Source organism: Osmia lignaria, chromosome 5 (assembly GCF_051020975.1).
Source record: "Osmia lignaria lignaria isolate PbOS001 chromosome 5, iyOsmLign1, whole genome shotgun sequence".
Lineage (NCBI taxonomy): Eukaryota > Metazoa > Arthropoda > Insecta > Hymenoptera > Megachilidae > Osmia > Osmia lignaria.
In genome coordinates this window covers 7,645,800-7,673,689 of record NC_135036.1, presented here as the reverse complement: position 1 = coordinate 7,673,689, position 27,890 = coordinate 7,645,800, and the positions used below count along the sequence as shown (strand labels likewise).

The 27,890-nt window shown below is 33.0% G+C and overlaps 6 protein-coding genes across 11 annotated transcripts; 2 read left to right on the top strand and 4 right to left on the bottom strand.

The window, feature by feature from the left end:
- The first annotated feature begins 3,511 nt into the window (after positions 1-3,511).
- LeuRS (Leucyl-tRNA synthetase) lies at positions 3,512-10,931 on the top strand. The gene is made up of 16 exons (XM_034325140.2): positions 3,512-3,665; positions 4,460-4,672; positions 4,742-4,948; positions 5,012-5,173; positions 5,271-5,515; positions 5,579-5,798; positions 5,872-6,090; positions 6,167-6,620; positions 6,683-6,821; positions 6,901-7,171; positions 7,238-7,485; positions 7,554-7,788; positions 7,886-8,140; positions 8,215-8,430; positions 8,500-8,728; positions 8,809-10,931. The coding sequence occupies exons 1-16, from the start codon at positions 3,663-3,665 to the stop codon at positions 9,024-9,026; spliced, it is 3,534 nt and encodes a 1,177-aa protein (XP_034181031.2). The 5' UTR covers positions 3,512-3,662; the 3' UTR covers positions 9,027-10,931.
- On the bottom strand, positions 9,418-10,374 carry LOC117604735 (betaine-homocysteine S-methyltransferase). The gene has a single exon (XM_034325144.2). The coding sequence runs from the start codon at positions 10,372-10,374 to the stop codon at positions 9,418-9,420; it is 957 nt and encodes a 318-aa protein (XP_034181035.2).
- LOC117604734 (betaine-homocysteine S-methyltransferase) lies at positions 10,321-12,533 on the bottom strand. Of its 3 annotated transcripts, XR_013062159.1 has the most exons (3): positions 12,306-12,421; positions 10,749-12,217; positions 10,321-10,668 (listed from the first exon to the last, which is right to left on the bottom strand). XR_013062159.1 is itself a non-coding variant. In XM_034325143.2 (2 exons), the coding sequence occupies exon 2, from the start codon at positions 12,104-12,106 to the stop codon at positions 11,129-11,131; it is 978 nt and encodes a 325-aa protein (XP_034181034.2). In that variant the 5' UTR covers positions 12,107-12,338; positions 12,428-12,533; the 3' UTR covers positions 10,321-11,128. The 3 variants fall into 3 exon arrangements, 2 of the variants coding, with proteins under 2 accessions (XP_034181034.2, XP_034181032.2); XM_034325143.2 differs by adding an exon at positions 12,428-12,533 and having other exon boundaries at positions 10,321-12,338; XM_034325141.2 differs by having other exon boundaries at positions 10,321-12,217.
- A 152-nt stretch (positions 12,534-12,685) lies between these two features.
- Pomp (proteasome maturation protein) lies at positions 12,686-13,794 on the bottom strand. The gene is made up of 5 exons (XM_034325145.2): positions 13,634-13,794; positions 13,324-13,421; positions 13,195-13,255; positions 12,927-13,102; positions 12,686-12,844 (listed from the first exon to the last, which is right to left on the bottom strand). The coding sequence occupies exons 1-5, from the start codon at positions 13,634-13,636 to the stop codon at positions 12,757-12,759; spliced, it is 426 nt and encodes a 141-aa protein (XP_034181036.1). The 5' UTR covers positions 13,637-13,794; the 3' UTR covers positions 12,686-12,756.
- A 159-nt stretch (positions 13,795-13,953) lies between these two features.
- Positions 13,954-17,318, top strand: LOC117605013 (uncharacterized). 2 transcript variants are annotated; one of them, XM_076688427.1, is made up of 10 exons: positions 13,954-14,241; positions 14,535-14,705; positions 14,780-15,035; positions 15,106-15,210; positions 15,269-15,453; positions 15,533-15,745; positions 15,844-15,972; positions 16,259-16,406; positions 16,479-16,656; positions 16,728-17,318. In XM_076688427.1, the coding sequence occupies exons 2-10, from the start codon at positions 14,595-14,597 to the stop codon at positions 16,849-16,851; spliced, it is 1,449 nt and encodes a 482-aa protein (XP_076544542.1). In that variant the 5' UTR covers positions 13,954-14,241; positions 14,535-14,594; the 3' UTR covers positions 16,852-17,318. The 2 variants fall into 2 exon arrangements, with proteins under 2 accessions (XP_076544542.1, XP_034181652.1); XM_034325761.2 differs by having other exon boundaries at positions 13,954-14,291.
- Positions 17,319-17,487: 169 nt separating this feature from the next.
- Pvr (PDGF- and VEGF-receptor related) lies at positions 17,488-27,558 on the bottom strand. Of its 3 annotated transcripts, none has more exons than XM_034325749.2 (23): positions 26,938-27,555; positions 24,236-24,378; positions 23,982-24,168; positions 23,584-23,711; positions 23,360-23,504; positions 23,032-23,171; positions 22,797-22,968; positions 22,615-22,738; positions 22,371-22,549; positions 22,136-22,296; positions 21,940-22,075; positions 21,719-21,865; positions 21,511-21,648; positions 21,247-21,386; positions 21,006-21,165; positions 20,828-20,928; positions 20,615-20,765; positions 20,330-20,554; positions 20,102-20,270; positions 19,428-19,701; positions 19,035-19,366; positions 18,704-18,809; positions 17,491-18,613 (listed from the first exon to the last, which is right to left on the bottom strand). In XM_034325749.2, exons 1-23 carry the CDS (start codon positions 26,990-26,992, stop codon positions 17,924-17,926), a joined length of 4,203 nt encoding a protein of 1,400 aa, XP_034181640.2. In that variant the 5' UTR covers positions 26,993-27,555; the 3' UTR covers positions 17,491-17,923. The 3 variants fall into 3 exon arrangements, with proteins under 3 accessions (XP_034181642.2, XP_034181640.2, XP_034181641.2); XM_034325750.2 differs by having other exon boundaries at positions 19,428-19,668; XM_034325751.2 differs by lacking the exon at positions 21,511-21,648 and having other exon boundaries at positions 17,488-18,613; positions 26,938-27,558.
- Between the last annotated feature and the right edge of the window lie 332 nt (positions 27,559-27,890).

Here is a 27,890-nt window from a genome sequence, read left to right as displayed (position 1 = left end):
GAACACCATCTCATGGGAGATAAAACCATGCATTACTAGGCCTATCAAGGCGCAGTTTAGAATGTGGCGCACATCCATATGTTCCATTTAATAAACTGCAGTCCTTTTGCCTATACTAGGGGCGTCCGTCAATCTGACACGTTGGATGCAACGTGTTGGACGGGCGGGTAGCGCTCTTAGCGAAGGGGTGCATCCTTTCCTAGGCGGGGTGGGTGGTATGTAGCGTCGGGCGTAAGTCCAGGGGGCCTAAGAACCTCCGTTGCTAGCTGATATTAGAAGTGCACCGTTTTTGCGTCATAGTTGCTCTATTTTGCTTTTCAGTATTTGCTCTTCAAGCATTATAGAAAGCTCTTCGTTCATATTTCAAATTCATTCTATCACGTTCACGGTTCTCGACCCTAAACCCTCATCATTCACACTCATCATTCATCAGTGTAGTGAAATATTAGCTCGTTAGATGTTTATGTACTAGTCATGTTTTTAGATCAGGATTTTCTATTTTAATTAGTGTTGCGAAAAATTTCCAACGCGAGGGTAAATATGACAATGCACTGACTAGTATTCGGTGGGAATCCTTTTGGTTTTTAAACTCAATCCAATATTTTATTTAATCAAATTAGTTACAAGGATTCCGCGGCATAAGACCGTGAAACACCATCTCATGGGAGATAAACCCATGCATTACTAGGCTTTTGCAGGCGCAGCTTTAGAATACGGAACATATGAAAATATGTTACCATATTCTAAACTGTAGTCCTTTTGTCTATACTATGGGCGTCCGTCAATCTGACACCGTTGGATGCAACGTGTTGGACGGGCGGGTAGCGCTCTTAGCGAAGGGGTGCATCCTGTCCTGGCGTTACGACGTCCAGGCGGGGTGGGTGGTATGTAGCGTCGGGCGTAAGTCCAGGGGGCCTAAGAACCTCCGTTGCCAGCTGATATTAGCAGTGCACCATTTTGTCATAGTTGCTCAATTCTGCTTTTCTGTATTTGCTCTTCAAGCTTTATATTTGCAAAGTAAGTATTAAAAATAAAACCCCCTGGGGGGGCCAGCCCATATACTAAATCGGAGCCGTGAAATTTCGCCGATATTCTTACTTTTAATAAAGTGAGAATATCATCTTTAGTTTTTGCTAATCATACGTTTTAGCTTAGGCATTTCAGCACACATGAAGAAAACTGGTAGGTGAAAATACCTTTGGCCTTGTTCATTTTTATGCCCAAAGCTCATTCGGGTACTTAGATGTACTCGCGTGGGTGGAGGGCGGTGGACAAGGTTTAGTTTTAAGTGTACATTTTGGCGACTGACAAAAGTAGTGAACCAATAGTGAACCACGATATAAGTTCCACATGTGTGTGTGTGGTTAGGATGTGGGATTTGTATCGTTTATTAACAATCTTAACTTACTATATCATTGCAAAATACTTATCAAGAATAAATTGCAAAATTTTTACATTAGATAATTCAATAGAATATGAAAATGAAATGTATTACTTTAGCATAATGTTCACTATTATTTGTCAGTCGATTTCAGCAAACAGGTATGATTTTATTAGAGTGTGAAAGTTGAATTGAACTCGGGTGTCGGAGGCGTCCCGGGACGTTCTCTCTAGGTGTAGGCATTTTTGCACCCGGGTGGTTGTATGAGAACCGTGGAGTGAATTTTTGTGAGAATGATTTTTGCCCTTTTTTAAATATAGCGATAGGCAGGCAGGTAGTTTACTTCTGGTGTGATTGAGTTTAGTTTATAAGTAGGCAGGGCCAGAGCAAGCTTTCATGTTTCTCTTCGTATTCTCCTCTAATACGTGAGAAGCTTGTATCTGGGGTTGGAAATTAAAAAATCGAGAGGAAAAATGAAAATGCAAATTAATTAGTTGATTAATTAATTAATTTAGCATTCTCTCTTGATTTTTTCAAGGCCAAGCCTTATTAGTTTGTAAGTCGTAGTCGTGGTAATAGACCCGATTACAAAAATGAAGTATTAAAGTGAAAGTGCAGTGAAGTGAAGTGAAGTGAAATTAAAAAGTGTTTTGTGCTTGGACATTTGCAAAAATTGTGCAGGTATGCGAGTAGCGATTCAAGGGATCGTTGCTCGTTTACGTGTTACGTTTTTACAAACGTCTGAGCAAACGTAAAATTTTCGCGAGTGATTTTTGTGAGGCTATTGCCGAAGAAAGAAGAGGCTATATGCTGAAGAGCCCCGGCAAAATTTGCCCAGAAGAGGGGAACTACTAATGGCTCTCCATCTTCGGATGGACAGTCATTCTGTCACTATGCTCGCTAATTTGTTTTTTCATTTTTTGTGTTTTTCCTTGAACGGTATGAATAATACCGTCCAGGATGTATTGAACTCGACATTTTACGAGTTCAGTACCCAACTCGTTGAATGGTCAACTCGCGATTTTATTTCCCCTATTTCTTTTTCGTTTATTGCTTGATTGAAATAAATTATTCTTTTCTTATTGATTTGCACATCAATTATATTTCATGTTCTTATTTTAATTATGTTCTATTTATTTAAAACCTACTCTGAGATTGTAATGGTAATTATATATTCTGTTTCAGCATTTTTCATTTCAGTTGTAATCGAAATTATGATGTTAATTATATTTTCTATTTCAGCATTTTGTTGTTGAATTATTTTTTAATTGTTTCTGATATTAGGATGTTAATTCTATTTTCTATTTCAGCATTTTATTGTTTAATTGTTATTTTGTTAATTGTTACAGGAATTATGATGTTAATAATATTTTCTATTTCAGCATTTTATTGTTAAATTGTTATTTTCTTAATTGTTACAGGAATTATGTTGTTAATATTTTCTATTTCAGCATTTTATTATTGAATTGTTATTTTCTCAATTGTTTCTGATATTAGGATGTTAATTTCATTTTCTATTTCAGAATTGTATTGTTTAAATTTTTATTTTATGTTGGATGTTTTGAATGGTTTCACGTTCTTGTATATCTAATCCTAATAATTATGTTTTCCGTTACAGCATTTTATTGTTAAATTATTATTATTTTCTCAATTGTTTCTATTATTAGGATGTTCATTTTATTTTCTATTTCAGGATTGTATTGTTTAAATTTTTATTTTATGTTGGATGTTTTGAATGGTTTCACGTTCTTATGATTTTAGGGTGGGTCACTAACGTAGCCACCTCCACGTGGTGTGACCTGGTAATCGGTATCGTTTCCTAAACATTTATCAGAAGATAGATTTTAGAAAACGATACCGAGCCAAGTGCTACGATTCCCACCTAACTTGAAATCCCATTTTCTTTGTAACGTTAATTATTTCGAATAAACATAGCTACGAAGTACATTTATTGAGTTCTTTTTGTTTCGTTGTTTCGTTTATTTGAAAGGATCCATAGATCCTTCAGCTACAATGTAGTTCCCAAAATCATTGTCTTCAATCGTAGAGTGCGCCACAAATGACTGGCAAAAATGAGGTTTTATAAGTATGTCGGTATTTCAGAACATCCAACACAAAGTCTCATAAGATTGTAGATCTATTCTTCGTTTTGTCAGTGCCTTGTTCAGTATGTATATATATGTCATAAAACCGGCACATGGCACATGGTTGCTGATGGTGTACGGAATTACGCGCAGTATTTACTTAAATTTACTTTCTTCTATTAATACATATTGCAAAAATGGTAAGCATTAATATTATTCTTGTTTAACTTATACTGATTGTTTATCAATGCAGTTAATAATTGGTTGAAGTGTAATAATAGAATTAATGAGAATAACTTCACAAGGGAATGGTCAAAAGTGGATGGTAGAGTTGCTCGTCCAGATTGTTTATTCGAAAAAGCATGAAACGAGGAGTTATGGTGCAATTTTTGGGTGCCATTGGCAACGGGTTCAAAAGTTATGGGACTTTGAAAGTTTCATATTTTTAAGTGCATATTGCATCACAAATGCAATTTTTCCTGAAACTCATCTTAATTGTTAGTAAACATCTTCTAATCATCTCAAATTCATGCCTTTGTCACTTTTACACTTAATTTTCATTTCATATTTCGATTTCTCATGTTTTCTAATCATTTGCACTTAAAAATATGGAAATTTCGAAGTCCCATAACTTTTAAATCCATTGCCAATGGCACCCAAAAATTCCATCATTAACTCCGCGTTTTGTGTCCTTTCGAATAAACATAGTCTGGATGAGCAACTCTACCATCCACTTTTGACCATTTTCTTGTCAGTACTGTTAATCTGCAAGCTGTTGTTAATCAACTCTCAATGTATCCTCAATAATTTATTTCAAATAGTTGTTAAAAATAAAGAATAAATAAAGAAATTATTGTTTTATTATTTAGTTCTGTAGTATTGAATTTTGTTTGATTAGCTACCCTTAATTTGTAATATAAATGTTAGATTAATTATTTAATTCAAGTAACTTAATTGAGGTATAAATGATGGAAAAGACAATTATTATTCATAGGCAGTAGAAAGAAAAGGAACATTTAAGGTAGAATATTTACAAAAAATTGAGAAAGATGTACAAGCAAAATGGGAAGCTGAGAAAGTATACGAGGAAGATGCACCTCTTTATGATCGCAAAACACAGGATGAAAAGTTTTTTACAACTTTTCCCTTTCCTTATATGAATGGGAAACTTCATCTTGGTCATACATTCTCATTATCAAAATGTGAAGTAGGTATTTAATTCTGTATTTCCATATCTTAGTTTAATGTAATTTTAATGTAACTAATGATTTTGTAGTTTGCAACAAGATACAATCGTCTCTTAGGGAAAAAGGTTCTTTTTCCATTTGGTTTTCATTGTACTGGTATGCCTATTAAAGCTTGTGCTGATAAATTAAAGAGAGAAATGGATTTATATGGTTATCCCCCAAAGTTTCCAGAGGACCAAGTACTAGAAAGTATTGTAGATGATATAGTAATGAAAGATAAAAGCAAAGGAACAAAGGTAATGAGATAATATATAAGCTAATCACATATTTCTTATTCTAATGTGTAATTTCGATTTCAGAGTAAAGCACTTGCAAAAACTACTGTTGCCAAATATCAGTGGCAAATAATGCAATCAATTGGTTTAAAAGATGAAGAAATAAAGAATTTTGCTGATGCTACATATTGGTTAGATTATTTTCCTCCTCTTGCTGTGCAAGATTTGAAGTCAATTGGGCTGCATGTATGTTATTAAAGAGTTTAACATCGTCCGTGCCGCGTGTTCGGCCACGCCACATGAATGGTTATATTTGAAGAACACAATATGAAACTCATTGCAGATAGATTGGCGTAGAACGTTCATTACAACTGATGCAAATCCATTTTTTGATTCATTTGTACGTTGGCAATTTCAACATTTAAAGGCTAAAAACAAAGTGATATACGGGAAAAGATATACAATCTATTCGCCGAAAGATGGTCAACCTTGTATGGATCATGATAGATCAACTGGGGAAGGTGTAGGACCACAAGAATATACATTAATAAAAATGAAATTGCTAAAACCTTATCCTCCGTGTTTACCGTAAGTATAACGTAAAATTATAAAAATTAATTTTAATATTTAAAAATGAATATATTTACATAGGTATGACAAGCCAGTGTATTTCGTAGCTGCAACTCTGAGACCAGAAACCATGTATGGTCAGACAAATTGTTGGGTTCACCCAGATATATCTTATATCGCGTATACTATATCGAATGGAGATATATTCATATCGACAGAAAGAGCAGCTCGAAATATGGCTTATCAAGGTTTCTTTGAAGAAGAAGGAAAGATAGCAATTGTGACAAAACTTGTTGGAAAGGTAGTATCCTGTTTCTATTGATAAGAAAGGTCATGATAATAGTGAATGCTAAATTCTATACATTATATGTTAGCAAATATTAGGGTTAACATTGGAAGCTCCTATGACTGTGAATAAAGTAATTTATACTTTACCAATGTTAACTATTAAGGAAGATAAAGGTACCGGAATTGTTACTTCGGTACCTAGCGATTCTCCTGATGATTATGCAGCTTTAGTAGATTTAAAAAAGAAACAAGCTCTCAGGGAAAAGTACGGTATAACTGATGAAATGGTGCTACCTTATGATCCTGTGAGTTTAATATACATTTTTAATGGTGGTATCGAATTGAAACTAAAAATTATATTTTATACAATTTTACACGCAGATACCAATTATTGAAATACCAGAATACGGTAATTTAGGCGCGGTAACTTTATACGATAAATTAAACATTCAGTCCCAAAATGATAAGACTAAACTATTAGAAGCAAAAGAGATATTATATCTGAAAGGTTTTTATGATGGTGTATTACTAGTTGGTAAATACAAAGGAACGAAAATTAAAGATGTTAAAAAACAGATACAGAAAGAATTGGTAGATAAGGATGAAGCAGTTGTATATTATGAACCTGAAAAGGCTGTAATATCTAGATCGAATGATGAATGTGTAGTAGCCTTATGCAATCAGTGGTATTTAGATTATGGGGAAGAAAATTGGAAGAAACAAACAATGAAAGCCTTAAATAATCTTAATACTTATCATGATGAAGTGAGAAGAAATTTTCTAGCTTGTCTTGATTGGTTACACGAATATGCTTGTTCAAGAACTTACGGTCTCGGTAAATATTTGTTTCTTTCCATCAAAGAATATTAGCAAATGGTTTATAACTACATATTATAGGTACCAAATTGCCATGGGATGAAACTTGGTTAATAGAATCTCTCTCAGATTCAACAATCTACATGGCTTACTACACAGTAGCTCATTTATTGCAAGGTGGAACATTTAAAGGCGACAAGCCAAACACATATAATATAAAGTAAATTCCTAATTTTATGTCAAAATATCTCACATCTATTGCATATGTATATTTGTGTTAAGAAAATGATTTTATTTAGGGCCAGTGAAATGACACCGGCAGTATGGGACTACATATTCTTTAAAGATGCTAAATTTCCAAAAACAAATATTAAGAAAGAAGCATTAGATCATATGCGACGTGAATTTTATTACTGGTATCCGGTAGATGTGAGAGTGTCTGGTAAAGATTTGGTACAAAATCATCTTACATTTTGCATTTATAATCATACTGCGATGTGGCCTGATCAGCCTGAATTGTGGCCGAAAGGAATAAGAGCGAATGGGCATTTACAGTTAAATTCGGCCAAGGTAAGTTTAACTCTTAGGTATAATTGGTCATTTTTATAAAGGTTTGTATAAACATTATTTTATTAGATGTCCAAATCAGAGGGTAATTTCTTAACACTTACTGAAGCCGTACAAAAGTTTTCGGCGGATGGTATGCGACTTTGTTTAGCCGATTCCGGCGATTCGATAGAAGATGCTAATTTTGTGGAAAGTATGGCTGATGCTGGAATTCTAAGATTATATAATTTTATTGAATGGGTAAAAGAAGTATTAGCCTCTAAGAATACTTTTAGACATGGAGAACCATGTACATTTAATGACAAGGTTTTTGAAAGGTATTTATTGAATTACTTTCAAATTTTTATTTATAAAATTAATGTCGTGTATTTAATTTATGAATTAGCGAAATTAATTTAAAAATACGAGAGACGGGAGAGAATTACTCCAAAATGTTGTATAAAGAAGCGCTGAAAACAGGATTTTTCGAGCTACAAGCAGCAAAAGATAAATATATACAGTTAAGTACACTGGACAAAGTTAATTGGACATTAATTATGAAATTCATAGAACTTCAAGTTATTCTTTTGTCTCCCATTTGTCCACATGTATCAGAGTATATATGGAATCTCATCGGTAAAGTAAGTGTCAATGTCTAATATAGAATGTTAATTAAAGAAATAAAATTCAATATCGAAATTAATAATGTTACATTGGGGATTAAATATTTTTTTATAGGAAGGTAGCATATTAAATGCTAGATGGCCTCAAGTAGGAGAAATAGATGAAATCCTTATAAAATCATCGCAGTATCTTATGAATACTGCGCATTCGTTTAGGATTCTTTTAAAGAATTATATGACGCCAAAGAAACCAAAAGGAAAAACAGAATCATCAGTAATAGATAAACCTACTCAAGGAACAATTTGGGTAGCAAAAACGTATCCTCTTTGGCAAAATACTATTTTAACTACGCTGAAAAATTTATATCTCGTGCGTAATTATTAACTAGTAGATTTGAAGAAAATAGCGTGTTCACATTATTAATATATTAAATTATTTTTCAGGAAAATGGCAATAAACTACCCGAAAATAAAATCATTGTCACAGAACTCGGAAAACTCCCGGTATTAAAGACGCATATGAAACGCGTAATGCCATTTGTACAAGTTGTGCGGGAGAAAATGGAACAAATTGGATTGAGTGCACTGGATTTGACATTAGATTTTGATGAATTCAAAGTTCTTCAAGATAATAAACAGTATCTTGAGAACACTTTAGATGTAAGTACCGTTCTTTATTTGTATTGACATCTTTGACGTTCGATAATTTTCCTCTACGGCCAAATCTAGTTGGAGAATATTACGATAAAATATACCGATGAAGCCCCTGAAAAAACGAAAGGAGAATGTTGTCCTGGCTCTCCTTATGTAAACTTTTCTACTAAACCTGGCATTTCTGTGTGTGTTATGAATTCACAAAAATGCAGTGGTTTATTTAGAACATCTGTAAAAATCTCAGATTCGGATACTGCAGTAGACGTTATATCCAGAATATTAAAAGAAAATAAGCATATAAAAGGTACGCAGACAATCACCACAAAAGTTCTATAATAATTTATTATGTTATAACTTATTGTTAGTATTTATTTCTTTTTTCAGATTTGTCATCGATTGTTCTGTACCGTTATGATGATCCTCTTCTAGGACCTAGAAGTAAGCCTGTTCCCGACGATGTATTAAAAGGTAAAACTCAAATCCCACCTAATTCTAAGTTCATTGTCGATATGGAAAGTAAGACTATTAAAGTAAGTATGGAAAACAACGTGTATGATGTAGGTAATGAACTTACATACATTAATCAATCAATACAGAATTAATATATACATATTAAATATAAACTATTTAAATATTATTTATTAATAATATTTGGTGATGATAAGTATTCTATATATATTTAAAGATTTTATATAGTATAATCATATTACGATATTTTATATTTTTCCGTAAATAAAAACTTAATATATATAATTGTATATTTTATTGCATGCATTTAGGTTTCATACGTGGAAGGTGAAAGCAAATTTAACATTGTTTAAATATTTTGTTTTTATAATAACTTTATTTATAGGAAATAATATTACATAAAAATTTATTTTCCGTATATATGATTTTTCGATCCAAAGATAAAAAGTTGTATATATGCATAATTAACAAAGTTGTTGCTTGTTGGTAATTGCTCGAGTTTGATTATTGAGAGTATAATAAGATTCAGGCACTTTTCCATTTCTCTACTTCTGCTCGTATTTTTTCTACATCTGCGGCATGTGTTCTGCAACATCCGCCCATGTATCGAACCCCCAAATTAAGCCATTCGTGTATAAATTGATGTAAGGAATAATAATCATTCGTTTTCATCCAACCTGTTTCCACTGTATAAATTTCACCACTATTGGGATATACTACTAGTGGAATAAATTCTAGCATGTTGTTTGCATTAATTCCTTTAAACAGGGAACTCACTTTTTGTGGTGCAATACAATTAACCCCAACAGCTAGAATCTGCCCTTTTAAAGCCTTTTTATAACATTGTACTGCAACATTTTGAAAGTCAGAACCATCAGCTATGTGTTTTCCATCAGTACGACAGGAAAAGGATAGCCAGGCTTTAATATTGGGAAATTCTTTAAGTAATTCAACCAATGCTTCTGCTTCTTTTTTACATGGTATTGTTTCTATTGCTAATAGATCAACACCACTAGCAATTAATTGTCTAATACGTGGTCTATGCCAATCCATAAGAATCTCCTTGGACACAAGTGAGCAATACTTGCCAGTATATTCTGACCCATCATGTAAACAGGCACCATATGGTCCTACAGATCCAGCAATCAGTGGATTTGCATTTATAATTTGTATATTTTCAATATCTTTTTTATATAAATTTACAGCTTCCTTAGCATAATCTACAGCTTTAGAAAATAAGTCAAGACTTTCTTCTTTGGTCATATTCATATATTTTGAAAAGCCATCTATGGATGCCTGATAAGTATTTGTAAGAATTATGTCTGCTCCAGCCTTTAGAAAATCTAAATGTGTAGCAATAATAGCTTCTGGATTTGTAACAAGAAATCGTGCTGTCCACAAAGGATCTCCATCTATTGGATCATCCACATGTGTTGATAATTGTGTAGAAAATCCTCCATCTAATACTTTTACTTCTTGCATGATTTTCTACTAGAATTGTAGTGATTGGTTCTTATAAATTATTTATGGTACAAATAATTAACTGAGTAATGTATAGTTATAGAGGAATATACAAAATTGTTTCAATATGATAAAATTATAATCGTAATTGTTCAACACTAACACATATTTCGTAATATGAAAAGATCGTATGAATAATAATTAGGTTTCAGTTTCACACACGTCTTAGTTGGATAAATGATACTGCAAGTCTGAGGCAATATTTGCTACAATTGGTCTCGGTGAATACATTTATTCCAAAGTCCATAACGAAATCTGTGAGATAAATATTGAAAGTGAATCAAATCTTAAAAGGAAGTAAAACGTTATGCAGTGAAAGATCGTTTTCTTCGTACCTAAATAGTAAAAACTCTTCACGCCACTAAGATCAAATTTTGTCACGTGTTTATACTCGTTGAGATAAACTGCGCAATATGCTGTATATCAACGTGTGGAACATTTTTGAGTGTTTTAAATGATATCTAATACACGTTTGATAAGCGTTAGTCTATATTTATCAATATCTTTTATAAATTTTTTTCGCGTTATTTTATAAAAAAATAAATTGTGAAATAATGAAAACAGTATGTTTATTAAACGAGGTACCAGATTAAAATATTTACAAAATAGCAGTACATAATTATATAAAATAGTAATATAATTACTTCAATATTTAATCAATAAATTTCGTTATTTAGTAAAAATAGGAAGATTTGACTATTATATTGAAAGAAAGTTAGTCTTCTTTTTCTGCTTCCTTTTTCTTAAAGCTATTTACTTCTTTTCTGATTGATTTGATATTTTCTGCATACATTCTGCAACAACCTCCAATGTACTGTACCCCAATCTCTAGCCATTCAGGAATAAAATTTTCAAATGGAGGATAACTTTCATCCTTTATCCATCCTTCAGGTAATGAATATATTTCTCCACTGTTAGGATATGCTATTAATGGTATAAATTGATTTGCTGCATTTTTGTTAATATTTTTTAGTAAAGGAGATACATCTTTTGGGGCAAGACAATTTACACCAATAGCAATTATTTGGCCAGGCAAAGCCATCTTATAGCAATGTGTAGCAACTTCTTGAAAATTACTTCCATCTACTATATTTTGACTATTTCTTTTACATGAAAATGAAAGCCATGCTTTGACATTTGGATATTCTTTCAAAAGTTCCACTAATGCTTCTGCTTCCTGATAACAGGGTATTGTTTCTAATGCTAATAATTCTATACCAGAATCAATCAGGGCATCAATACGCGATTTATGCCATTGCATCATTACTTCACGTGGTGTTGTTTTACCATAAGCCCCATTATATTCAGAACCATCATGTAAACTAGCTCCATATGGTCCACAAGAACCAGCAATGACTGGATTCTTATTTTCAATATTATTATTTCCTTCAATCTCTTTAGTATAATCATTAACAGCTTTTTGGGCAAGCTTAACAGCTTCATGTAATAAATTTATACTTTCTCCCTCAGTGATAGATAAATATTTCATTAAACCAGGAATTGAAGCTTGGTATGTATTAGTCTCTATAATATCTGCCCCTGCTCTTAAGAAATCTAAATGTGTGGCATAAACAGCATTAGGATTTGTTGCTAAAAATCTTGCTGTCCACAGGGGATCACCATCGATTTTTGCGCCAACATGAGTGGATAATTGTGCAGAAAATCCACCGTCTAATATTTTAATATTTGACATTCTTTCTAATGCTTGGGTACCAGCCAATGTAATCCAAAGGTTATGTAGTTTCTTTACGGAATAAATCCAAGATCGTATCGAGTATATTTTACTTACATACCATGCAGAACACTTAAAAAACGAAAATATGAAATGTCTAATAAATAAATATGTGTATACTTGAAATAAATCAGCAATTCAGTGAGTTTGTATCTCCTACCATTCACTTGCGGATTGTGTTAACTTTTTCAACCTAAACGATAAACACAATTTCATTTGTCGATATGGATGATGTGCTAAGAACTTACTTATTATAATAAATTTACATATATTTATACCTACTTCAACATATAAGATTAGTGATACCAAGTAGTCGTTAAAGAAAAATAGACTAAAACACATAAATCGATTGCCGATAATCTTATGAACTTTGCACATGCTTTTGCTGATCAAGTTTAAAAATTTGTGCTTCGTAAAAGCGAGAGATAGTAATGTATATCAATTTAAGTATTTTACAAAATGGTTTTATTAATTTACCATTACTAAATTGGATACACATTTTTTTCTTTTGAGTCATGACATATAAATAAGTTATAGGAGTTAAATATTTATTTTTATTTAAGGTATTCAATAATACAAAACCAGTATCTTACATGTTATAAACAAATTATTTATAAGATTCCAAGACTTTTCTCAACAACAGCATGAGGTTGACCCATTTGTTCTCTGAAGTCAGGTATATTTAATATGTCTTCAAACCTAAGTACATGAAGAAAATAATGTAACACAATGTTCCAGTAAGTTATAACTCATATACAATAATAATTTTATATAGAATTACCCTATTTCCTCATCTTTTCCAAGTAAAACATCTCTCATCATATTTGAAGATGGAAGAAATGGAAGTCTTCCAATTTTTTCAGTAGCTTTTAATTCCATTGCCATACGCATTGGAGCATGCAATCCTTGTGTGTTTCTAAGCAGTATCATGTTCATACGTGTGCGATTTTTTTCGTACTAAAATATGCACATAATAAGGTAATTAATTAATTAATTAACATGGTTATAATGATTAGATGAACATTAATGGTTTGTAATTATTTGTTTACATTTCTTTCAGATGCTTCTAAGGGATGAGAATAACCTATGTTTTGTCTTACTGCACCCAGTCTGAAAAATATTAAATACAATATAAGAAAATTAATTCCTCCTGACATTGTTTAATATAAATACTATACCCAGAAATCATAGGACTAGGCACACCATAGCTGTCATCGCGAATGTTAAACTGGCCATTGGCAGTAGGTTGTGGAATAACTGATGGTAAATCAAAACTCTGAAAATTGATATTTTAACGTTGTTATTTTGTACAAATATATAGAAGCTATTGATTGCTTAATATTACAGTGTGAATTAAAAAATGGTACTGTATGTATATGCTACCCCATAACCTGATTCTGAAACAGAATGCATTAGAAATACAATAATGCATTAGGTTTCTGAGTATACTTTAGATGGAGAGAAATTAAAACTGACGCTATGTATTACCATTATTTCTCAGATGTCTTTAATTCAGTTCTTTATCCAAAGCAAAAGTCACTTTACAGAGACTCACAATATTAAATATAATACTGTTCATAAACTCATCCAAATATACTTGTCATTTTCGCATGTGCAAGTCAGTAGCAATACCACAAACCACCTATAACGTAGAGCAGATATTAGATCATCTTTCATAAAAGGGAGTTACATTATCGACATTATTCAATTTATAAACAATATATATTATATAACAATAATAAAGATATTAAAAACGATAATAAACATTATAGTTTTCAATCCAAAGTGAATTACAATCAATATGAAATCATGAAAAGCTATGGTATCTTTAGAATAAATAATGTCTATAATGCTAATTATAGATTCAAGTATTTAAAGAAGTCATTTAAAATGAACATTTTAGGAAGAAAAACAAAGAAAAATGAGGAAAAATAGAAAAATGACAGTTTAATGTATCAACCCCATGACAATCCTCCATTACTTTATTGATCAAACAATACAGTTATTACTTTCTTCTTCAATATACAAAATTTGTTACTTCTTGTGAAATTACGAAAAAATTAAAATGGAACCAACAGGAAGAAGAAAGTCTTTACGTGAGTCATTTATGGCAGCATTGACAAGAAAATCTTTATTAGTTAAAAGGGTAAATAAATTTGCACAACTTTCATTATTTAAACAATACATGAATATTTCAGTATTAATACTGGGGAGAACGTTATTTGAATAACAATTAATACATCAAGAAGAAGTATAATTATTTATTTAAATTAAAAATTTCCTTCGTTTAAATCAGAACCTACGGTTCGTCTTGCAAAGGGTAGATTTTACACCCTTCGATCACAAGGTGTTAAATAATAAAAATGATTAATATTTAATGTACAAACAGGTAGATCGATTAAAAGGAATTCAGCTTTTTCGTTCTGCGTTCAGACGTATTCTAATATACATGAAATGGCTAACTGAAGAACCTGTAGTTGAAGAAATTAGCGACGATGTTGCGATTAATATTAAAAGGGCACAAGCGAAGAAAGTCGAGAAGAAAACACTTACTCTGGAGGTTCATAAATTATCCATTTATTGTAATTTATATCAAAGAATACAAATGGATAATTTAAATATATTTCATTGAAGGATCGTTCTATTTTATTAACGAATCCATACGATCGAACATCAGTCGAAAGAACGTACATATTCGAGCTGTTTAAGAAGTTTGGGGTGTTTAAAAAATATCCAGAACGTTTGCAAGAAATTTTAGCTGGAGTATGCTTTTATCAGTACTTATCACCAGGTCGAATAATTGTACGACAGGATCGTCCAGCTGAGAATCTTTATTTTATTGTTAGTGGAGAGGTCAGTTTATCGAAGGTGGTCATCGATCGTTGGACCGGTACGTTTACCCCCCTCGGTTAGAGTAAAATTCTGGGTGCCTATCTAATAGAAATTTAATTTATTTTCAGATGAAATGAGGGAAATTGACATGGGTATTTTAAATCCAGGAGATATTTTCGGCGAAATTGCGTTATTACATAAATTACCAAGATCAGCGACAGTAATTTCAAACAGTACGTATCGTCGTTTTATTACTGTTAATAAATCTAATTTATTTCTCTTTATTTACAGCCACCGTGGATTTGATTTTGATCTGTTCCCAGGATTTTGAAGATATTTTACGACCTACTTTGATGAAAGAATGGAACGCCCTCCAAGAGGCGTTAATTTATTTTAATTATTTCAAATGCTGGGACGAGAAGATGATGAGAGAATGTTGCATTCTTAGTAGATTAAAAGAATTTCAAGCTGACGAGGTACAAAATTGAAAGTTAAGTTGTTTAGTTGACGAAGTTTGAACCTTCTTTTATTCAATAAAGAAATTAATTATTTAAGGTTTTACTAGGTGACGGTAAGGGGATGGTGAACTACGTGCATTTTCTATTAGAAGGTGAATGTGAACTAATAGAACATATCATTGTTCGTGAGGAACATTCCATGCGTGGAACGCACTATGAATTATACGATTCCAGAACGTGCCCTACACGAGATGAAGTGAGAAGATCAATAAAAGATTTAGAATTAGGCGAGCAAAAGATGGATGAACTGGTATATGAACATAAATTTATTAGAGTAGAATTTTTCAGCATTACAAATAACAAACGGGAAGATTTTTGCATTTTTATACCGAATAATTCTTAACGCAGAGTGATATCGGCGTAACCGACAGTGGGCATTTGATAGATTACACTCAGTTGCTATTGTCATCGAAACCCCTTGACAAACGCGTCGATTTTGATCGTTCTAGTATTGTTACAACTACATTATTGGATGTCGTAAGTATATGCATATAATATGTCATCTTTATGTTCTTAAATGAAATTGTGTATTTTGTTATACATTAATTGAAGCATCTTTTTATTTTCTACAAAAACGTAATAAGGTATTTAGATCGAAAATTGATTAGTTCAAAAGTTATTTTAAGGAGAGACTTAGGCTCCCCCAATTTGAGAACTTTTTTCGAATTTTCTACTTCGCTTGACGCTAAATCCTGTTATAATTGAAAAAATGAGTTAAAAATTAGATGATTTTTATTTCATATGAAAATTTTTAATTGTGAAGATAAATGAGTGGCACAAAATCACGGATGTAGCTGAAATGTTGTTAAGAGAACCTTCTTCCATATCTCAACAACAATGTTATCCAAGTAATGTACGTACAATATTTATGCGAATTTCAACGTTTACCAGAGGTGCCTGCTTCGGACTTGGTAACGCGTTATAAGTTCTATCTCTACTTTAAAAAAAATTTATTTCGAACTAACATACTCTTTTTTTTTTAGGTGAAAATATGATCGATAGAAGAATAGTGTCAAAAACAAATGTTCGGTGTTTTCTGGTTCCACGTTATTGGATAAACGAACACAATCGTGCTAATATTTGGGAACGTGTGAAATTGTTTATGGACTCGAAATTTCCAACTAAAGAAAAATTGTTTAAAGAATTCGTGAACAATCGCAGGTACCACACATTACTATGAGTAATTTATAAACGTTTTTTACAAATTGTCCAGCAATAATGATATATTTCAGGTGGCGAAACTATAAACAAAATTTCGTTAATGACATAAGAAGAACAGGTCAACTTATACATAGTAACGTGACTATACACGATGTTCCTTATTCAATTAGAATTGCCAATGACGTGAGTGGATAACTGCGAAATCACAAAAGGTACTTTTATGTAAAAAGTTTATTGTACAAGTTACCTAAACGGAAACATGATTCACGATTAGAAAATTTAAATTAATCTGACAGGCATACTCTTCTGTGACATTCTTTCACACGACAAATAGCTAACAGTTTATTACCATTGAAACACAATTCTTTGGTCTAATAGATCGTAATGAACTTCTTGAAAATTTCTGATTTGTAAGTCTCAGCGCGTTAAGTACTAAATTAATTAATTTTTGCTACGTGAATTACACGTCTGAAATTCGTAGTTTGATTAGAAGATATTCTATAATCGTTGCATGGACTGAATTTTCAATTAATCAAGTAGTAAGTACATTATCAAAAGCACACCGATTGAATTTCATTGTTACATACATTCGAATATTTCATAATATTGTCTGAATCTTGTACATTATCTCAGTTAAAAATTACTTAATCATAAAATAATACTAGCGCGAATGGCATAATATCAAAATATATCTAATGAAATGTTAAAACTTTGATCTATTCGTACATATTAAAAATAATGAATGAATTCTCTAATTGATATCAGATTTACAGATAATAAAATTTTCAAAACGTTTCAACAATTCTATATTGATCAATCTTCTTTCAATACTTTTAAAATAAAGCACGACAAAAGTATTAAAAAATATAAAAATATTGCTTTATTTAGGAAATTTAGCGGTAACTTTCCTTATAACATACAATCGTTGATATCTTACAAGGAATATTTTAAAAAATTATATTCGAGCATTTAATCAACGAATTACAAAAAATAGCAATTACTTTAGTATCTTCTTCTATCCTTATACTAAATCTAAGGATATTCTTAATTTTGTAAAATCAGTATTAAACCTTCAACCTCGATCAAAGATTAATAAACGAACAAAACTGTTGTCCGTGTTATTTAAGCGCAACGTTTTGTCATGGCACATTGAAAATGAAGCAATATGCACAAAAGGAAACACGTGATACTAGTAAACGTAAAAAAGTGTCTCAATTCATGAATTTTCTTATAATTACACAAATGATGCTTACATACAGAAGAAGTTTCAGCACCGTTCCTCTAAATTCGTCTCTCGAGTGTCGATCATTACATAACTGGGATTGCTGAATCCATCAGGTACGTCTTTTCTCAAGTCGATCTTCTGTTTAGGCATATTCACATAATTATCCTGCGTTCTGATGATGGCTGGCACGAAATCCTTCGAATTCGCGTCCGTTCTCTCATCGTTGTCAACCACCTCCGAATGTTTCTGGTTCTTCTCGTTCAGATCTATCAGATGAACATTTCTAGGTGTGTTACAGTATCCTGAATCCCTATCGATCGGTCGATCGTTACTTTGATTCTTCATTGCTTGCCTCTGTCGGGCGAACTCAGCCCTTCGTTCGTGCACGTTGATGGGCTTTAGGTAAGGGTCGTCGTCCTCCTCTTGCTTCTTCAACATCGGTGATAATTCCACCGCGTCCTCGGAGTCGGACGTATGGGATGGAAATTCGAAATGAGTTCGTTCTTCATGCGGTCTAGGACTGAATATCCCTGATTCGTCCTTCCGAATCGCTGGACTCATGCACAGGTACGTGGAAGCTGGTGAATTTAAGGGTGAGTTTGCGTACTCGTGGGAGGGCGAAGAGAGGGTCTCGTGATCAGGAGCAGACAGCATCGTCAAATAGTCATTTTTACCAGCTTCCAGCATCATTGTGTTCATGTCCAAGTAAGGGGCGTTTAGACTGATGTAGTGCTGTAAATTTAATGAGCATTTGTGTTTTTATATATTTTTTCTAGTGTATTTATTATTTTTTTAAATGTAGATGAATAGATGCAAACTCACCGCTTTTATACTCTCTTCTAAGAGTTCACCTATGCTATGCACTAGTTCTGTGAAACTTGGTCGCAAAGTAGGTTTAGCCTTCCAACACTGGAGCATTATGTTGTAGCTACGACAAATATAAAATAAAATAATTAGTAGTAATATAGGCTGGTAATTGGTGACCATATCAGAAATCAACAGGAATTATTGTTAATTTTTCGACGGCGGACCATGAAGAGAGCCCCAATTTTTAATTTAATTTTAAACTCAGATCCCGCTTTTCTTAGATTTTCTCTGGGTTCTCTCAATATTGAATATATGTCATTTTTAGCCAAAGAAGACATTAACTTACATGTCAGGAGTAGCATATTCCGGCTGCTCCATCCTGTATCCTTCGATCAGTTTCTGATACAGTTTCTCAGCTTCCATTCCAGGATAGGGTGTCTCAGCTAACGTGAAGAATTCCCATAGAACAATACCAAACGACCAAATATCCGACTGTGTAGAGAAAATTCGATCTCTGATCGATTCGATAGCCATCCATTTAATGGGCAACGGGCCATCCCCTTTCTTCTTGTAATTATTATCCTTGTACATAGTTTTAGCCAGCCCGAAATCGCATATCTTTACCACATTATTCTCGGCCAGTAAAATATTTCTCGCGGCTAAATCGCCGTGTAATACCTACAGAAAAATTCCTCGAGTTATCTGCAGGAATCTAATTAATAATAATAGATCCACGTACTTTTCTCTGACTAAGATATTCCATCCCTCGCGCCACCTGAAATGCCCAGGACAATAGATCCTGCGTGCAGATCGGTTTCAAATTGTGATCCTTGTAATCACCGCGATAGTTGGATCTCCATCCTGGCTGAGACGATTCGTTGCTGACGATGCAACCGTCCGGGGACATGCTAACACCTTGAGAATCCATAGGTGCGGTGGCTTGATAGTGCACCGAATCGGTGCCAGAATTCGCGCTAAGACTGCGGGAAAATGACAATGCCGCGTATTTTATCCTGTCGTGAGGACAGAAGAAACACAGATATCGTTAACACCGCAACCCCTATGCACAGCAGTGTGAATACATCCTATTGTGTTATTGACCAAAGTAACAGTTAAGAAATAGATCTGTGAAAATGCAGTGTTTCATTCAAACAATTTTTCTATATATTGATCATTATTATTAGAGATTCAGTTCTTAAATACGAGTGCAATCTGATGGACCAGACACTTGGGTGTCTGTGACAGGCATTTATTTAAGTCGAAAGCGATTGCAATAATAGGGTTAATCACAAATAAATGAAGCCTTTGATATAGGAATACGAATAGATTCTCTGATGGTTAAAAATTTTTAGGAAAAGCCCCTTCCATGAGGCACTATTAACTTCAGTCAATAGATAAAAAATTATAACAAACCTGTAGTTACTTTCAATGCTGGCAGATCTCGTTAGAATATCTATACCGATGTTGGGATCAATTTTTTCGGTTGCTGGGTCAATTTGGTTAATGAAATCAGCTCTATGACGTAACAAATAATTATGCAAATTTCCAAATCGACAGTATTCAACGATCACCAACAATTCACCTATTGTATATTAGATAAAGATTAGATTTTTGTGGAGGAACTTTTTGTGGAATACGTACGTTTCGAGATATTCTTTGTACACGCTCCGAGGAGATTAACAACGTTCAAATGTTTTCCAAGATGAACCATAATTTTCAATTCACTGGCAAGTGCTCTAACATAGGTAGGATCGGTTGTACGACGAACCATTTTCACAGCTACCGTGGTAATTGTTTCATGTTCGCAAATTCCTTGTGCTTCTGCTTTCATGACAACACCAAAGGCTCCACTTCCCAGTTTCTTTCCTATTAAATATATCAAAATTAAAAATTAAACAATTTTTAAGTGAAAGATTCAGAATTTACCTAATTTCAATCTTTCTCTAGGAAATTCCCATTTTTTGTCATAAGGAAGCAACTCGGCTTGATCGTCCACAGTCATGTCCGGATTCAAGCATTCTATTGCTCCCTCTTCAAAGTGCATCAGTCCAGCTTCCATTAATTCTTTCCTCATTATCTGAAAGATTCAGTCAGTTTCTGTAATTATCCTTAGAAACGTGTTACCTTCTTATTAATTACCTTTTCACGTCGAATCTTGATCGTGAAGTAGACAATCAAAATCACGACAGTGATCGCTAAGACACCGATCAATATGATTAGTTCCTTAGGAATCACTTTTCCTGGAATCAAATTTATTTAATTATCAATATGTATATTACAGGATGTGTAATTCTTATTCTGTGAAACAATGAGTTACCTTTTATCGTTATTAATTGAGAGGCTTCAATTTTTCCAATACGATTCTCTACTAGGCACGAGTACTTTCCACTGTCAGAACCTAGCAGATATTTAATATGAAGCTCTTGGTGATGGTAGAGGAGCATGTATTGGTCATTATTTTTTATTAATGTATCGTCCTATTAAATGTAATGAAACAGTTTCATATTTGATATTTTCGGATAAGGATATTAATAATGAACAAGCTGTTAATTATTTACCTTGTACCAAGTGATATTTGGTCTAGGCATTCCATCCGCAAAACATTTCAGAATCACTGTTTTATGTGCGTCCGTATTTAAATCTACAGTAAGCTCGTTCTTGTTCATGTTAGTTTCCTTAAAAGTAGGTGCTCGTGCATCTAAAAAGGAAGAAAGAATTAACAAATCCATTTTGATAGTGAAGTTCTTTACCCTCGGATTTTAATCTAATTTAATTTTAATTCAATTTTGTCCGCTGTTCAAGGGTTAAATAACATTTCTCACCATGAACCTGTAGGAAATAACTTATCTCTTCTTTATTGATACACGAATAATTCGTTGAATCTCCCTTATTAACATTCTTTATTTTTAATATCGAACGATGAGTGAATTGAGTCCTGCTATGAATAATCGATAATCTGTCTAATTGAAAAATTATTAGATTAATGAAATATGCGTTTCATAAAAGATATCGAGTATAGAGAATACTTACTATTTTCTACGATACGTGTATCATTGCCGTATCTCCAATCAAAATTATCTGAGTAATTATAAACCGAGGCAGCACAGATTAGTTCTAGATCGTCACCTACGGTCACTAATTCTTTTGGCTCGATTATACCGAAGCCACCTCTTCCATCTGTTAACATATTTAAAAATCATAAAAAATTTTTAAAAATCTCATAACTAGGCTACTGATGTTTATGTCCTTACCAGAGACTAAGGCATTTTGAATACTAGATTCACATCCAAGAATATTACACGCGGTGCATTTCAATTGACCAGTCATTTCAAAAATCATTTTTACTTTCGAGTAAAATCTCGTATCTGTTAATGTTTCCTTGGTATCCTGCATATAATTTTTTTTTCTCAAATCGATATTCAATTAAGAAATATTTAATGTACCTACCGTTAAGATTGTGCTTTTATCTTCACACGTAGGATACTCGGGGCACCTCGTGAAACTCCATGAAATATTAGGTAGTGGAAATGCCACTATATCACAAAGTATTTTAGCTTCCTGATTAAGAGAGTAATAATGAGATTCTTCCAACATCAGTATAGGTTTAACTGGAAAATAAATAGTAATTAAAGATTTAATTACACGATTTATTTTTCGGAAATTCAGCCGAAGAATCGTTTACCTATCACGTCTAACGTAAAATTCAACATTTCGTTTCTGTCCCCATTGGTAGCTTGAAGAGAATAGATTCCCATGTTGCTAATTTTTAAAGTATTAATTTTCAATATCGTTTTAGTGGGACTGTAACTTATCACGTAATTATTCATTTTGTCTACGATTTCATCTCCCCTTGGATCCAACCTATTGATCAAATATAAATTTCCTTTCAATCGAAAGTCACCTTTAATTAATATCTCTTTCATTACCATTTAAGAGTAGCTTCAGGATAGGCTTGTACATATACGACCCATTGTACTTTATCACCTTCCTGACGCTGGTAATATCTATCAGCATCCTGAGCTGTTAGATTGATAAATTTGTATTCTGGATCTGAAAATTTACATCGAATTAATTATCAGGCTTCAAGTAAATTTCACTCTGAACCTACCATGAACTTGGATATATTTTCTCGTCCTCTTCGAATCATAAAGGGACATGATGCTGCATTCGTACCATCCTTCGTCCTCATCCGTCATATTTCTTATAATTAATTCATTAGTGGCTCTCAGAATATTCGCACCGTAAATTTTACGATAATAACGGCTGGTTATCCTGCTGTCCTGAAATGATGCATTAAATGAAGATACATAAAGATCTGAAAAAGGATTAAAGAAAATACTTACCTGTTGCGGTGTTGACCAATTGAAAACGTACTGCAAATCCGCGTTCACTTCCGTCGTGCAATTCACGAATAAAGTTTGACCCCGTGTCACATAGTCCAGGGTGCTTTCCTGTATTTTTGGCTCGTTCAGTGGTTGATATCCTAAAATCAAACAATAGCTCTTGAATTTTTCAAAAAATCGAACATCGCGTTCTTTAAAACTTCAAATTGCAATTTTACATTCCTAGAATAATAATAGCAATGCTGTTCTTCATTAGCGATGACAGTCAACGTGTTACTATTGCAACGTACACTTTTATAGAAGTGAAATCGTGTGCCTGAATACTTACGATCCACTAGTAGATGATAATTGACCTCCCCAATTACACCGTCGCGTTCTATTTTGCAATTGAAGTATCCACTGTCTTTGATTGTAAGATTGCTCAGTGTATATCCGATTCTTGGATTGAAAGACAGTCTGTTCTGATCGATATTCTGTGGAAGAAATTCGAATCGTATGAAAATTTTCGAAGAAAATTGTAAGAATTAATTATCGAAATGTAATTTATTTTACCGTCTCGCCGGAATCTAAATTAACCCTTAAATCAGGCGACGTTGGCCTGCATGATATTACAGCGGTCTCGCCGATAATTTTCCGCAACGATGAAAAAGTGTTGGCTTCAACGAACAAACTTGTGTTTGCTGGAAAAATAATTTTTATTTGTTAACGAGGCTCAAAAAAGCCAGCATCCTTCATTTATATCATATATTATTCCGTTTGAAAAAAAATAAAGCTGGTCTTCGTTTGTTTTTCACGCCTCCACCTACGAGACAACTATCATCGTAAGATTATACTCCCCCTTTTCTAACGTTAAAAGTAAACAAATTAGTCAAATGAAGGAATTAATTGGATTACTCTTATTTGTTATCGAGTCATCGAATAATGTTTGTCTCAATGAAAAATTCACTTACATTGGAAGTAAATGTACACGAAGCTTCCTTCTGTCGTGAATTGAGGATCTGAGGTAACTTGGAGTAAATGATTTGGACAACCGTACAATCCCGTATCTCCATAAACAGTTTCCGGTCTTTGGAACAGGTACTTGTGGGTGCCATTTGGAAATTGTCCTTCTGTGACGTAGGCGTCCGAGACGGTGAGCTGTCCCGATGAATAAACATTTTTCGTTTATAGTCCATTAATTGTCTTTCTTTTTTTAATTACTCACCGCTCCATTTGAAACATTAGGATAAATGAAGGAGATTTTTTCAAAACCGTAACATTCGATTTCCAGGGCGTCACCCTCGTTTTTGATTAATTCAGGGGCTTTCGTTATTTCCTCTATATCTATCGCTGTCGATTCTAATAACCCTGAAACAAATATTATTAGAATAGAACAATCTTTCTAGATTAAAATGAGGAAAGATTCAGCTGAATTAGATAAATTGCTGCTGAGATAAAAATTCTTAAGTATGATTTTTGTGAAATTGACTCGTATGTTTTTAATAAAGTTTATGACCGAGTTACTATCTGACCAGAGCAAGGTTCATACTGTACATGTTGATCAGCTGAAACCTTGATGACATATTTGGCCTTATTCATAGCATTCCGTCATGCATAAAGATGCAATGTCTATTCGGAAACCGGTTATCTTAGGCAACCGCAATTTTTGTATTATTTGTTTAATTTTCAATATTTCTCTCAATATCAAACAAATATCTTCTGAGAAGATACGTTCATGCGATATAATTCTGCGTAAAAAACGCAGAGGAAACTAATTGACAAATATTTTAGCCACAATGTCCTGCGGATGATCGGTTTTATCCAATTCCTCCAGTTACTGTTCCTCGTAAAAATACACACGCACACGTGTGCCAGTTCGTTTCTGCGCAAATACAACCGTCTCTAGGAAGGAAGTCCTTTCTTTCCTCTTCTGATAGTGCAGTCGCATTATCAGCAACAAGCCCGTTTCACGAGAGAAACAAGTGAATGAATCCGGGGAACGAGTTGCCTAAAGTTTCTTAGTAAATACAACTTATTTATTCACGAAAAACGAGTCACGATATATTCTTCTAAATATAAAGAAAGGATCTTTTAAATTGAATGATAAATGAGTGGAGACAGACGCATGTGATATGGCAGGCATTAATTATAATTATTTAGAGTGCGATTGCTTCATTTTCTAATTTAATATAATTTAGTATGATTTTTTAACGAAGCAGTTTTATATATCAGAGGAGTAATATAAAATTTAGAAAATGAAAAATTAAATTAATATTGGGTCTCTCTCCATGGTCCGTCTTCCGAGGATTGATGACCACTTGATTCGACAAATTGCAAAATTCCAAAGGCTGTATTTTTTAAAGAAACTTCAAACTGTCAGCATGATGACTTAAAACCTTCTTAATTTTATGTACATTACGTTATATGCATTTGCAAGAAAATTTCTGACACCGACTTGGTATGAAATCACCCGAACTTAAATTAATTATTCTTTTCAATCTGCTGATCGTGTTAATTTAAAGAAAATATTCAAAGTATTGTCATATAAATCATATGTGTATTTTCTTTATAAACATTAGATATGTTTTACAAATGTTGCACATATGTATATAATCGTGAGACTTGTTGCTATGTATTGGGAATTTGCGATAACAACTTCCCAACCTACTAATGATAAAGGATAAAGAAAAACGTATGGTCACTCATAGATTAGCATAGTTGTTCCTCCCTATCACATGGACCCACAGATACTGATACTAAAATAAACCAAAATTAAGGTTTAATTTAATATTCTCCATTATTTTGAAAATAACAATATTTCATTATAACAATAATAACAATAAAAATGACAGAATGGATTGTTTGATCAGAATTATTTATAATTCAAAGAAAACTCTATTTTTTGCATATTTACTCTTAATATTGATCTTAAATTTGCGTAAGAAAATTTTACTTATCTACGATTTTATCGTCGAATAATGTGTGTTCAGTGTATCAGGATAGGTTTCTGTGTCAGTTAAACGTAACTCGAATCGAGTAATGCCATCATCGATCAATTGTAACCCGTCACTTCGTGAGAATATTATTTAAGCCTTCTTTTCTTTTTATTACCGAGAGGTATAGTTAGTATCGTATCCAATACGTAATATCGTACTTACTAACAAGTTTGTCGATTCTTATTAAAAGAACATGCACAACACGAGTCAATTGAGTTTCGTAATTGGTACACTGCTGGGTGATAATCAATGGCCATAAACATCTAAACGGTAAAAATGGGTTATTTGTACGTTAACGTAATCTAGGAAATAGGTCATCGACATGTTATCTTCTAACCGGTGTATAATTGTTTCATTACCATGAGCCTCATTTTTCAAAGGAAGGTTTTTAAACAGATACGAAATAGTTTCATTTAAATGTTAATTAAAATTTAATGATTTTCCAGTGTTGTATGTTATCACCAATATTTTTAGAACGTTTAATTTTTTATTAATTCTTGAAATGACAAAGTCTGTATAAAAGAATTTAGGAATCAAAAAACTGACAAAACTGCACGAAATATATGGAAAATAAAAAAATTGATTAAACTTGGAAATGACGAAATTTATGAAATCAGAGGAATAAAAATAGACCGATTCCTTGAATTATAAAATCTTTACAAGAACAAAAAATAGGAGAAAAAATTTCAAAAGGATAAAAAACAGCAAATTTCGAAACCATAAGGTGCATCAGAATGAAATGACCGGTGAAACAGGTAAAGCGATTGAAATCGCCGGCATGGCATACGATACGTAAGTCAGAAAACCTGTTTTTCCATTCCTCTAAGTAAGAATGACTCAATGATGGCCACGTGATCGTGACGCCTGGCTGAAACAGCAGGTATTCATGGACGGGAATGTAGGTGACAGGTAAACGTCGAATGACAATTACCTTTATGAAACAACAGGAGGATCCCAATGAATATTCTTCTCCACAGGTGCACCATTTTTATCAATTTCTAACTTCTTCCTCTCTTCACTTTTTCACATTTTCAATAATAAAAAAAAAAAAAAAGAAGGAGAAATAAATGTCGAGGGACCTTAGTCACTGCATAACGACGATCGCCACTCTGTTGAACGCGCACTTTCTCACTGAAACACGAACGGGTTACATGGCCACGATTCCACGAGAAGACCCCACCCTAAACGATTCTTCGTTCTCTGACTACGAGTTATCGGTAACGACGTCATCTTGCCAGCGTTCTCCATCGTTCCATCCATGCTCGAATTTAATCGTACAGTCTGTCTCAGAACACCGTACAGGTTGTATCATCGTTATCTTTTACAAGAAAAATTATAAGACGGTGGCAGTGAGTTGATAAGCGGCGATATTTAGGATGTTGATCGATACGCAATCCGGGAAATCTGTTGGAAGAAACTTCTTCAGTTATGTGTTTAACTTATGCAACTCTGCGATGTGATGATTGTAACTCGAGTGGAGTGTAATATTATTTCAAATTAGTTAATAATATTCTTTTTTTTTTTAGTTTTTGATAGGTATATGAATTAGAAATTGAAGTATTTTAATAATAGGAGAACAGGTGTTAGATGAATTATTGCAATATTCTATCAGTGATTTATATGCAATAATTAAAAACAGAGCATGTTCCAACAAGTGTTCTTCATTCTTCCTGTTCTATTTAAGAAACGATCAACACGGATGTTAACCCGAATAGATTTCTAAACAAATATCATAAAACAACAAATATCGTCGTGATAATAAAATAAATCTATCACTCCAAAGCACTTAGAATTAAAATAAACTTACTATTTTTGGAGCATGATATATTTCCTTTACAAATTTTCACTGGGGTCTGCTTCGAAACGTGGTTTCTACTTGTTTCT